Raw genomic sequence first — 13010 nt, forward strand, 5'->3', positions numbered from 1 at the left:
GAGCCCTGTTCTACTTCTTTCTTTTCGTGTTAGTGCATGTAGATCATCTTTGTACACGGGAAGAACACTGAAATGATCTCATCCTGTCTCTCTAATGCTTTGGACAAGGTTCAACACTGGCTGAACAACATTTGCTTACAGTTAAACGTCAAAAACACAGTATGCATGATGTTCCGTAAACGACCAGTAAAAATGGAAGGATCCAATGTGTTTTTAAACGGAGCAGAAACAGAACTAGTCCCCCACTTCAAGTATCTTGGAGTCATACTGGACTCAAACTTGACTTTTAAGAAACATATTAAGAAAGTATCCAATACCGTTAAATTCAACTTGCAACATTTTAAACAAATCAGACCTTTCTTAACCGTCAATGCTGCAAAGTCATACCTCCACTGCATGATTCTACAAGAGAGCTATCCAGGTGTTTGACAGAAAGCCACATTCATACCACCTCTGCACCATCCTGGAGAAACACAGTTTATTGAGTTTTGACCATTTTAAGTCTTTTAAAAGTATGTGTTTTTTTTATAAATGTTTACATGGACTGTTCTACATTGTTTTTGCTATGTTTGTAAAATGTTATTTTCTTAAATCTTTTCTGTGAGGGACTGCGGATGGAAATGAGCTCAGAGCTAAATCTGGCACTGTTACGCTTGACACATTTGAATGTTTTAAGTGTTCACTGTCCCTGCCAAATAAACGATGAAATGAAATAGTCTGCAGAGGCTAAGAAATACATCATTCTCTAGCAGCTTCAACATTAAGGCGTGTGGCGCAGTGGATAGAGCGTAGGTGTTGGGATCAGGGGTCACAGGTTCAAACCCCACTGCAGTCAGCATGTCGTTGTGTCCCTGAGACACTTCACCCCAAAGTGCTCCAGAGGGGATTGTCCACAGTGTTGAGTATGTAAGTCGCTTTGGATAAAAGCGTCTAACAAGTGACATGTCATGAAATTAAAACTATGAACACATTAGTAATCATAATACAGTAATACTCAATGGGTACTTTCACTATGTTGCTTTAAGTATATTTAGATGATCATTATTTAGTTCTTTATCAAGGTGCTGCTGATATGACAACTGGAAGTGTGTGTGTCTATGCGTGTGTGCAGGGGGTGATTGACCAAGTGTGTGTGTGTGTGTGTGTGTGTGTGTGGGTGTGGGTGTATGTGTATGTGTGTGTGTGTGTGTAATTAAAATAAGTGCTATGTATTTAAAACATCATTACATCTACAGGTATGATGCGGTTGTAATTATGCGGATGTGGAGTTTTTGTTGTTAATGGCGACAGAAAACTCTGATGACAATCGATGATCAGGGCTGGAAGAAGCACTCAGATAATTAATTTAAGTATAAGTACTACAACCACACTGTGCAAATACGCCACTATGAGTAAAAGTCCTGAATTCATATCCTTTTTGAGTAAAAGTATTTAAGCGTTATCAGCAGTAAAAGTATGTTTTTTGCACTTAAATGTAGTACTCAAAGTAAAAGTATTCATTGTGTATAAAGTCTCATGTATTTATATCTAGATAGTAGTAGTTTGTGTCAATAGTGTTTTCTAACTTATGTTATAGTGTGTATTTTATACCTACTATCCTATTGCATATATTTTTGCTGTAAAATGTGATAAATACTAGTAAAAGTACTTATTGGGCAGTAAAATGTACTTAAAGCAAAGAAACAACAACCTTTCAATCTGAAAAGTACCTAAAGCTCTCCGATAACGTAGTAAAAAGTATATACTATATACGTATAAAATACTTACCTGTGAGATGGAGTGCAGTATTACATTTGAAACAACGTAAAAACACATTTAACAAAAATATTTTGAGTCTTTTCTGACCTCCATGTGACCCCACTGATCCGTTCTTCTGCCGGCATCTGATTGGCTCCCGGAACTGAGCCACAGCCAATAGGACGTTCCTCAGCTTAGCCCAGCGCAGGCGGCCTCCCTGATTGGTCGACGGCCACTTGCTCTCCAGCACCGCCTGGCGACAGAATAATAAATGAATAAAAAAAACATAATAATAATAAAACCAATGAAGATATATATATATATATATATATATATATACACATACAGTGATGTGTTTAAGTACTGTGTATTTACATTTAAACTAATGCCTATATTTAGAGTTTATACAGAGTATTCAACACTTTTCCCACTAATAAAATATGTAAATAATACATTTCATTCCTTTTTATCTTTTAATTTGCTTTGTTTATTGGTTTTATTATTATTTTAAGCATTTCATAATTTAATTTTAAATCTTTGTGCTGTAAAAAGTTATTATTCATAAAGTTTTAACAAGAAAAAAAAACGTTTTCATTGGTGGACAGAAACTGAGAAAATATAAGTTCACATTTTAGGTATTTATTTTCATTTCTTCCACTACTGTATATTTACACTACTCTGAGTAACTTTCAGACTTACACAATTAATACTGAATATAATGGACCAATACATTATTTGACCAAGTGTGTGTGTGTGTGTGTGTGTGTGTGTGTGTGTGTGTGTGTGTGTGTGTGTGTGTGTGTAATTAAATAAGTGGTATGTATTGAAACCTTGTTGTAGTATCCGTAGGTGATGGTGTTGGGAGTGATGCCCGCCTTCTTCATCTCCAGCAGGACGCGCACAGCGAGCACCGGCTGACCGTACTGACCACACAGCTGCATCAGGATTCTGTAACACACCTGACACACACACACACACACACACACACACACACACACACACACACACACACACACACACACACACACACACACACACACACACACACACACACACACACACACACACACACACACACACACACACACACACACACACACAATTAACAATCTTGCACTAACACACATTCTCCAAATATTGAAGTGTCTATCTGTCTGTCCGTCCGTCCGCCCGCCCGCCCGCCCGCCCGCCCGTCCGTCCGTCTGTCTGTCTGTCTGTCTGTCTGTCTATCTGGCTGCCTGTCTGCCTGTCTGTCTGTCTGTCTGTCTAAAGTGTGTCCCGTCTCACCTCGTCCGGCAGCACCACCTTGCGGTTCTCCATGTGTTTGAGCACGTCGTAGGCGATGTGCAGCGAGCGCACCTTGTTGCTCTCGGCCCTGACGAAGGTGGGCAGGTAGATGAACCACAGGCCGTAGCAGTGGCCCAGCAGACACTTGGACCACATGTCCGGCACCGATGAGTACTTCTGAGCACGCTTCTGAGCCAGCTTTATCTCCTGCGGGGAAATATAGTACACTTTAGTTATGAAGCACCTTTTCACACCAGACGCAGCTCAGAGTCCTGCTGTGAACCAGGAAAGGTTGAATACCCCCAAAGTGTTGTGATAGAATTGTAGAGTAGGGTCTCCAGCTCATAGAAACGGCTTTATACAGAAACAGTACAAAGAAAACTAAAAACACAAACACTCGTCCAAGTGCGGGTAAAGGGGGGGCTGTCGATCAGAGTTTGAAAGCTAGAGTGAATAAGTGAGTTTTGAGAGATTGAAGTATTGAAGAGTGTTGGCCTGGGGGAGGGGGGGGGGGGGGGGGGGGGGCTGCAGCTGTAATAATATAATACACTTTATTCATAAAGCACCTTTCATGCCAGATGCAGCCCAAAGTGCTTTTAGTCGGTCTTCAGAGTCTTATAGTGAACCCTGAAATGTTGAGGACCCTAAAGTTTTATGATAGAAATGTAGAGTAGGGTCTCCAGCTCATAGAAACAGCCGGATGCTAACCTGCAGATTTCGGGCAGTTGGCACAATCCTGTTGTGATCGGCAGGCGAAACACTTTTAAAATGTTTTCTGAATGTAGATGGATCATGTTAAGCTAACATGTAGCTAGCTCCTCCACACTCACAACAACGTCCTACAGACAGAAATGAGGCAGCTACTATATTCAGACAGGCTGTGGCTTGTACAGGTATAACTTTTGATATGAGCAGCTGTGATCTCTGAGTGCTAACAGCTAACAGCTCGAAGCTAACGGCCAACAGCTAACAGCTAACGGCTAAAAGCTAACAGCTAACACTTAACGGCTAACAGCTAACACTTAACGGCTAACAGCTAACACTTAACGGCTAACAGCTAACACTTAACGACTAACAGCTAACACTTAACGGCTAACAGCTAACAGCTAACGGCTAACAGCTAACACTTAACGGCTAACAGCTAACAGCTCGAAGCTAACGGCCAACAGCTAACGGCTAACGGCTAACAGCTAACTCTTAACGGCTAACGTTTTCTGATTAAAGGTCAGTGACGGCAGGCTGAGATCCTCACCGCTGATTGGCTAACGTGAGAACGAGTAACGGGAATTTGAAGCTCGAGTTGAAAAAATTTAACTTTGAGAATTTGCGTCTATCCACGTCTTTGCATGTAACCGCGAATCGTCCGGTGTGAACGCACCATGAGTTATGAAACAGACTAACTGCCAACAGAGACAGTTGGCCAATTTGATCTAAAAATATCTTATCGTCTGACCCAGAAACCCCCCCCCCCCCCCCCACATTCACAGCCTGCTGCTCCTGAATGTTGGATGAGCAGTGAAATATTGATAAAGACTGCCGCTCAGTGAGACTGTTGAGCAGGCCGTGCTGTGAAAACACTCTCCTAATAATTCAATATCTAAATGATTGAAAAAGATTTACTCAAAGCAAATCAAAAATAAATGACTTTTCTTCTTCTTCTAATGAATAATAAAGTAAAACAAGCAAAGATGAAAAGTTGCAGCATTACATATGAAGTTAACTTAATTAATCAACTTCATATTTAAATCTATTAATTCATCTAATTAACTGAATTATTTGTTGCACATCAATTCATTTATTTTACCCAAATATGTCTACGTTCATTTTACTTAATTTCTTATTTTAAAGTGACTTAACTGTATATCATTGTATTGTATCTTTAATTGTATTAATCTCTAATTTGTGTGAATCTCCCCACGGGGATTAATAAAAGGTCCACCTCATTTTATCTTATTTATATTTAAGAAAATAAATGTATATTAGGGCTGCATGATGTGGAGAATGTACTTTATTTTTGACTGATTAGGCAGTTGTATTATGATTGTGTGTGTGTGTGTGTGTGTGTGTGTGTGTGTGTGTGTGTGTGTGTGTGTGTACCTGTTTGGTGCGGCGGGGGGCCGGGCTGCTGGGGGCGCTGCCCTTTAAGGGGACCCTGATCTGATCCTGGGGTCGCTCGAAGAGCTCGGGCCTCAGAGTGGGGAACGTCTCGTAACTGTAACCATGGAGACCGTGAAGAAATGTAACATTAACAATTTAACATGTAATTTACAGTGGTGTGTTCGGGCCATAGTGGGATACAACATATACTGTATATTTAATATGATTTATTATTAATAATGTCTGAGAAAAACAGCTTGGATCTTCCCTCACATTAAAGTGGTAATTTTAACGGAAAAAAAGGAGCCCTATTTTATGAGAAAGATTGTGAATATTCTTAGAGATTAAAGAAAAAAACTAGAATTTTGTCAGAGATTTAAGTGGTTGATAAACGAGAAAAAAAACCACAAATTAACAACAAAAAAAACGTGAATATTTCAGGATTTAAAAAAGAAAAAAAACAACAAATTAACAATAACTTTTTTGAATATTTCCATATTTTAGGTGGTTCGTTTACAAGAAAAACCCCAGAAATGAACGTTTACAGATGTTAAGAGAATTATTGGCGAGAAAAATAAATGAAATAACTGTTATATATTTCCATGCAATGAAGTGGTACGATTCCACCAAAGAAAATTTAAATTGTCAAAAGAAAATCACAAATGAACGAGAATTACATTTTCTTCCATTCACTGATTTTTAAGTGGTACATTGATAAGAAACACTTGAATATTCTCCCTGATTAAAGCAGTATGTTAACAAGATTCTCTATTTGTAGTGTGGTGTACCTGTAGAGGGCGGGGCACTCGGAGCCGTCCAGTTCCTGCGGTTCCTCCGGAGGCATGATGAAGACGGTGTGTTCTCCTCCGTGAGACTCGTCCAGGTCGATGAGACGGACCTCCTCCGGTTTCTCCACGTCCGTCTGAAGAGATACCAAGAAACATGAGAAACACACTCAAAGTACATGAAGACTTTTTACTAACCAAATAACATCTCACTCCCCAGCTGATGTTCAGGTGTATATCAGTATGTAGTGTCTCTACTTTAAAGAGTTCTCCTGCTGATGTTCAGGTGTATATCAGTATGTAGTGTCTCTACTTTAAAGAGTTCTCCTGCTGATGTTCAGGTGTATATCAGTATGTAGTGTCTCTACTCTAAAGAGTCCTCTCCTGCTGATGTTCAGGTGTATATCAGCATGTAGTGTCTCTACTTTAAAGAGTCCTCTCCTGCTGATGTTCAGGTGTATATCAGTATGTAGTGTCTCTACTTTAAAGAGTCCTCTCCTGCTGATGTTCAGGTGTATATCAGTATGTAGTGTCTCTACTTTAAAGAGTCCTCTCCTGCTGATGTTCAGGTGTATATCAGTATGTAGTGTCTCTACTTTAAAGAGTCCTCTCCTGCTGATGTTCAGGTGTATATCAGTATGTAGTGTCTCTACTTTAAAGAGTCCTCTCCTGCTGATGTTCAGGTGTATATCAGTATATAGTGTCTCTACTTTAAAGAGTCCTCTCCTGCTGATGTTCAGGTGTATATCAGTATGTAGTGTCTCTACTTTAAAGAGTCCTCTCCTGCTGGTGTTCAGGTGTATATCAGTATATAGTGTCTCTACTTTAAAGAGTCCTCTCCTGCTGATGTTCAGGTGTATATCAGTATGTAGTGTCTCTACTTTAAAGAGTCCTCTCCTGCTGATGTTCAGGTGTATATCAGTATGTAGTGTCTCTACTTTAAAGAGTCCTCTCCTGCTGATGTTCAGGTGTATATCAGTATGTAGTGTCTCTACTTTAAAGAGTCCTCTCCTGCTGATGTTCAGGTGTATATCAGTATGTAGTGTCTCTACTTTAAAGAGTCCTCTCCTGCTGATGTTCAGGTGTATATCAGTATGTAGTGTCTCTACTTTAAAGAGTCCTCTCCTGCTGATGTTCAGGTGTATATCAGTATGTAGTGTCTCTACTTTAAAGAGTCCTCTCCTGCTGATGTTCAGGTGTATATCAGTATGTAGTGTCTCTACTTTAAAGAGTCCTCTCCTGCTGATGTTCAGGTGTATATCAGTATATAGTGTCTCTACTTTAAAGAGTCCTCTCCTGCTGATGTTCAGGTGTATATCAGTATGTAGTGTCTCTACTTTAAAGAGTCCTCTCCTGCTGATGTTCAGGTGTATATCAGTATGTAGTGTCTCTACTTTAAAGAGTCCTCTCCTGCTGATGTTCAGGTGTATATCAGTATGTAGTGTCTCTACTTTAAAGAGTCCTCTCCTGCTGATGTTCAGGTGTATATCAGTATGTAGTGTCTCTACTTTAAAGAGTCCTCTCCTGCTGATGTTCAGGTGTATATCAGTATATAGTGTCTCTTCTTTAAAGAGTCCTCTCCTGCTGATGTTCAGGTGTATATCAGTATATAGTGTCTCTACTTTAAAGAGTCCTCTCCTGCTGATGTTCAGGTGTATATCAGTATATAGTGTCTCTACTTTAAAGAGTCCTCTCCTGCTGATGTTCAGGTGTATATCAGTATATAGTGTCTCTACTTTAAAGAGTCCTCTCCTGCTGATGTTCAGGTGTATATCAGTATATAGTGTCTCTACTTTAAAGAGTCCTCTCCTGCTGATGTTCAGGTGTATATCAGTATATAGTGTCTCTACTTTAAAGAGTCCTCTCCTGCTGATGTTCAGGTGTATATCAGTATGTAGTGTCTCTACTTTAAAGAGTCCTCTCCTGCTGATGTTCAGGTGTATATCAGTATGTAGTGTCTCTACTTTAAAGAGTCCTCTCCTGCTGATGTTCAGGTGTATATCAGTATATAGTGTCTCTACTTTAAAGAGTCCTCTCCTGCTGATGTTCAGGTGTATATCAGTATGTAGTGTCTCTACTTTAAAGAGTCCTCTCCTGCTGATGTTCAGGTGTATATCAGTATGTAGTGTCTCTACTTTAAAGAGTCCTCTCCTGCTGATGTTCAGGTGTATATCAGTATGTAGTGTCTCTACTTTAAAGAGTCCTCTCCTGCTGATGTTCAGGTGTATATCAGTATGTAGTGTCTCTACTTTAAAGAGTCCTCTCCTGCTGATGTTCAGGTGTATATCAGTATATAGTGTCTCTACTTTAAAGAGTCCTCTCCTGCTGATGTTCAGGTGTATATCAGTATGTAGTGTCTCTACTTTAAAGAGTCCTCTCCTGCTGATGTTCAGGTGTATATCAGTATGTAGTGTCTCTACTTTAAAGAGTCCTCTCCTGCTGATGTTCAGGTGTATATCAGTATGTAGTGTCTCTACTTTAAAGAGTCCTCTCCTGCTGATGTTCAGGTGTATATCAGTATGTAGTGTCTCTACTTTAAAGAGTCCTCTCCTGCTGATGTTCGGGTGTATATCAGTATGTAGTGTCTCTACTTTAAAGAGTCCTCTCCTGCTGATGTTCAGGTGTATATCAGTATGTAGTGTCTCTACTTTAAAGAGTCCTCTCCTGCTGATGTTCAGGTGTATATCAGTATGTAGTGTCTCTACTTTAAAGAGTCCTCTCCTGCTGATGTTCAGGTGTATATCAGTATGTAGTGTCTCTACTTTAAAGAGTCCTCTCCTGCTGATGTTCAGGTGTATATCAGTATGTAGTGTCTCTACTTTAAAGAGTCCTCTCCTGCTGATGTTCAGGTGTATATCAGTATGTAGTGTCTCTACTTTAAAGAGTTCTCTCCTGCTGATGTTCAGGTGTATATCAATATGTAGTGTCTCTACTTTAAAGAGTCCTCTCCTGCTGATGTTCAGGTGTATATCAGTATGTAGTGTCTCTACTTTAAAGAGTCCTCTCCTGCTGATGTTCAGGTGTATATCAGTATGTAGTGTCTCTACTTTAAAGAGTCCTCTCCTGCTGATGTTCGGGTGTATATCAGTATGTAGTGTCTCTACTTTAAAGAGTCCTCTCCTGCTGATGTTCAGGTGTATATCAGTATGTAGTGTCTCTACTTTAAAGAGTCCTCTCCTGCTGATGTTCAGGTGTATATCAGTATGTAGTGTCTCTACTTTAAAGAGTCCTCTCCTGCTGATGTTCAGGTGTATATCAGTATGTAGTGTCTCTACTTTAAAGAGTTCTCTCCTGCTGATGTTCAGGTGTATATCAGTATGTAGTGTCTCTACTTTAAAGAGTTCTCTCCTGCTGATGTTCAGGTGTATATCAGTATGTAGTGTCTCTACTTTAAAGAGTCCTCTCCTGCTGATGTTCAGGTGTATATCAGTATGTAGTGTCTCTACTTTAAAGAGTCCTCTCCTGCTGATGTTCAGGTGTATATCAGTATGTAGTGTCTCTACTTTAAAGAGTTCTCTCCTGCTGATGTTCAGGTGTATATCAGTATGTAGTGTCTCTACTTTAAAGAGTTCTCTCCTGCTGATGTTCAGGTGTATATCAGTATGTAGTGTCTCTACTTTAAAGAGTCCTCTCCTGCTGATGTTCAGGTGTATATCAGTATGTAGTGTCTCTACTTTAAAGAGTCCTCTCCTGCTGATGTTCAGGTGTATATCAGTATGTAGTGTCTCTGAGGGTGGTATTCCCGACCTTTTGGACGCACTCGTCGAAGAACTCGAGGCAGGCGTGGCGGTCGCTGACGAAGGAGCATTCCTCGACGAACTGCGTGAACATCTGGGTCCTCGTCAGCTGGCCGTAGATCTTCTGCTGCGTTCGGTCCCGAGACTTCAGGAAGCCTGGACCCAATCAAATATCATATTTATAAGATGTAGGAAGAGAGAAACTGTCCAGCAAGAATGCAGCTCTCTTTATATTTCTGTTTGAAACATTTGAGGATGCTTATGATTGAGTTTTGGGAAGAATTGTTTCCGTACAGCTCTATTTATATTCCCCGAGTAGTATTTATAGTTTTTGATTTTCCCTTTGAAATACTGGAGGATGCTTGTGCCTCTCACCCTGCAGGTTGAAGAGCGAGCTGCAGTCGGTGGTGGTGTCGGACGGGGCCTGGGTGATGGGCAGCAGGAAGGAGCGGTACCCTCTCAGCAGGACGCTCATGAAGCGCAGGAAGGCCTCCTGGATCTCCAGCTCCAGCTGCTTCTGGCTGCGGTAGATCTGATCGTAGTCCGTCAGCAGGAACTCCAGCGTGGCCTCCTCCTGGCTGGGGGTGCAGACTGCAGGGGACACAGGGAACCACTGTCATTACAATGTGCTGGGGAAATATTCTCCTGACCCAGAAACTCACATCCATACTTTCTATTTTTCCTGCTTTTTTTAATATGTTTTAATTTGACTCACGTTGAAGTGTGAAGCACTTTGAGATGACGTTGTTTTAAAAAGTGTGCTATATAGTGAATACATTGTATTATTATTATTAGAGATGTCCCGATCCGATCACGTGATCGGGGATCGGAGCCGATCACGGGATTTTCAAAAGATCGGAATCGGGAGAAAAAAAATCGGGTATCGGGATTTTTTTTAATTTGTTTTTATAAACTTTTTTTACATTTTGTATTCAATGTTACAAAACAAAAATGACCATGTTCAAGTCTTAAAGTCATCCTGAGGCCTTAGTTTTGGTTTCAAATGACACAACATCATGTACGTGTTGCTTCTTTGGGGCTTGTTTTCATAGACCTGCTTATTTCTCTCAAATCTGGCAACAGAGTGGGCGCAGTGTCTAATTGTAGCAGTAAGCTAACGAGCACTGACAAGCTTTATTTTGTTTTGATCCAATGCTGCACAACTGAACTGATCCAATGCTGCTGTGAAAAAAAGAAAAGCTATATCCATGTTGGATAGAATATCCAATTTAAATAAAAAAATAATCTTAAGGGACAACTTGAATGCTTTTTTTTCTCTTAATGCATTTCATAAAGATCGGATCGGGAAAAATCGGTATCGGCAAATTGTCAAAATCAAATGATCGGAATCGGATCGGGAGCAAAAAAAGGTGATCGGGACATCCCTAATTATTATATAAATATAAATACTTTCTTACCCTTTTACTTGAGCACAATTTTGACTGCAGAGTATTTGTACACTGTAGCATTGCTATAAGAATAATCTGGTCTGTACTCTTCTATTCATCCAAGTCAAAAGCTCAACACCACAAAATACAGATCATTAACTCTTACACACAATATCATTATGAATCACACGGAGCATATTGTTTCACTGTTTGAACACAGAAATAATATACTGTATAAATCCCCTCTACATGATATATAACTTACGTGTGTTAGTGTAAATCAGTGTTTCTCAAACCTTTTTCATACCAAGGAAAAAAACACTCGCGGACCACCTAACTCCACAAATATCCAAAATCACATCGTTTTTCTAGAACAGATTACAAATCGCCTGGAAATGGTACAAACAAGTGGCAACATGTGTGATGAAGGTGTCGCGCTGGGCTATATCATGCAATCGAAAGTTAAACTTAAGCTCGCTCCATTGCGGAGATATTCCCGCGAGAGTGCGGAAAACTCAAATTAATTAATTTCAAATGTGAAATGTTACCAATATACTCACGGACCACTAGGGGGCGCTCACGGACCACACTGAGAAGCACTGGTCGAAATGATTAAAGCTCAAATTCAGTGTCTGTTGGTGTTATGGATTTATCTTGTTCTGCAGCATGTTGGTTCTTCTCTCAGAACTAGCTAAATACATGGGGTGTTTCTCAATGTCGAGGAAGGATGCTCCAGAGCCACTATTTCAAGCATGCTACGTCATCGAGTGCCGCCGAAAGACTGTTCCAATGTCCAGCATACTTGGAATTCTACCGAGCCCGGCGTACTTCGTTTGGAGAATCTTCGAGGCTGCACATGTGTAGACTCCGCGGTCTTAAAATCCCCACAATGCTTTGCGCACGGACCAATTTCCCCAAATCTGTGGCGGAAAATGTAAGGCGGGGCCTCTCATATGACTCCCTGTTCCACTCTTCGTTTTCCGAATGCCAGGAAGTATTCTTGCCTCGCTTCTGAAGCAAGTGACTCGGAAGACATGTGCTACCAAGCAAGCGTGCTCGCCATTGAGAAACACCCCTGGTGTCGGGGGTAGAGATCTGCAGAAACACAGATCACGTTTTGTGAATTCTCCGGCCGAAGCTCCAAATAAACCGTCAGTGTTTCCATCAAAGCTCCAGCTCTCTCCGTCTCTCTGAGTCTCCATTGATGCAGACGTTTCCTTCACACAATACACTTCCTGTTTCAGTTTCAAAGTAAAGTCCTCTAGGGAGAAATTCATGATGGAAAAAGTGACATATCGACTGAGACTGCAAGAAACACAATGTGTAGAGAAATGGGAGGAATGGTCAATGTTTAAGATTCAGACCAGCGACAGACTGAGAGGAACCGTTCCCCCTGCGTGTCACTCACTCTGCTCCAGCGTCTTGTGCAGGTTGGTCAGCGTGTTGAACAGCGTCTTGCCGGGTTTTCTGGGTAAAGATCGCCATGACAACGGCTTCTTGTCGTCTGACCTGAAAAATAAAAATTAAATAACTATATTTGTATTTAAATCTAAAACACGAATTATCAGATAAAGAAAATGGCTGCCCTACACTCCTTTACTCACTTTGAGCTCCCTCAGCGGGGTCTTCTCCTCAGCGTTCTGGTTGCTCTTAAATGGTATTGTTTTTACTAAAAGGCTGTTGTTTTTATTATTGTTTATTTTGTGTTCTCACCTTTATTTGTTTGTGTTTTGTGAGCTGCGCTGCGTGGTGTCGTGTTTCTCTGCACAGCACTTTGGTCTGCAGGTTTTAAAGTGCTTCATAAATGAAGTAGGATTGGACGAACGCGTTCTAATGAGATTATATTTGTAAAACTTTGTCAAAATCAATTCATTTTAAATGTCTCATTTAAAAAGAAATGTTCATATGAATTAAAAATAATATTTATTTTACACTTTATTGACTTTATAACTGTATTTTTTGCATTATTGTTTTATTTG

At 40.4% G+C, this 13010-nt stretch overlaps 1 protein-coding gene across 2 annotated transcripts in view; it reads right to left on the reverse strand.

Moving 5' to 3' along the window:
- Nucleotides 1-13010, reverse strand: part of dennd4b (DENN/MADD domain containing 4B) — a 56925-nt gene that overhangs the window by 14609 nt on the left and 29306 nt on the right. For both annotated transcript variants that reach the window (XM_079691189.1, XM_079691188.1), the window contains exons 11-18: nt 12440-12540; nt 10019-10234; nt 9654-9799; nt 5910-6043; nt 5122-5236; nt 3025-3231; nt 2568-2696; nt 1846-1990 (exon numbers count right to left, since the gene is read on the reverse strand). In XM_079691189.1, coding sequence (XP_079547315.1) covers nt 1846-1990; nt 2568-2696; nt 3025-3231; nt 5122-5236; nt 5910-6043; nt 9654-9799; nt 10019-10234; nt 12440-12540 — 1193 coding nt within the window. The remainder of the gene's footprint in view (nt 1-1845; nt 1991-2567; nt 2697-3024; nt 3232-5121; nt 5237-5909; nt 6044-9653; nt 9800-10018; nt 10235-12439; nt 12541-13010) is intronic.

The sequence above is a fragment of the Notothenia rossii genome (genome assembly GCF_949606895.1).
Source record: "Notothenia rossii genome assembly, chromosome: 7".
NCBI classification, from domain to species: domain Eukaryota; kingdom Metazoa; phylum Chordata; class Actinopteri; order Perciformes; family Nototheniidae; genus Notothenia; species Notothenia rossii.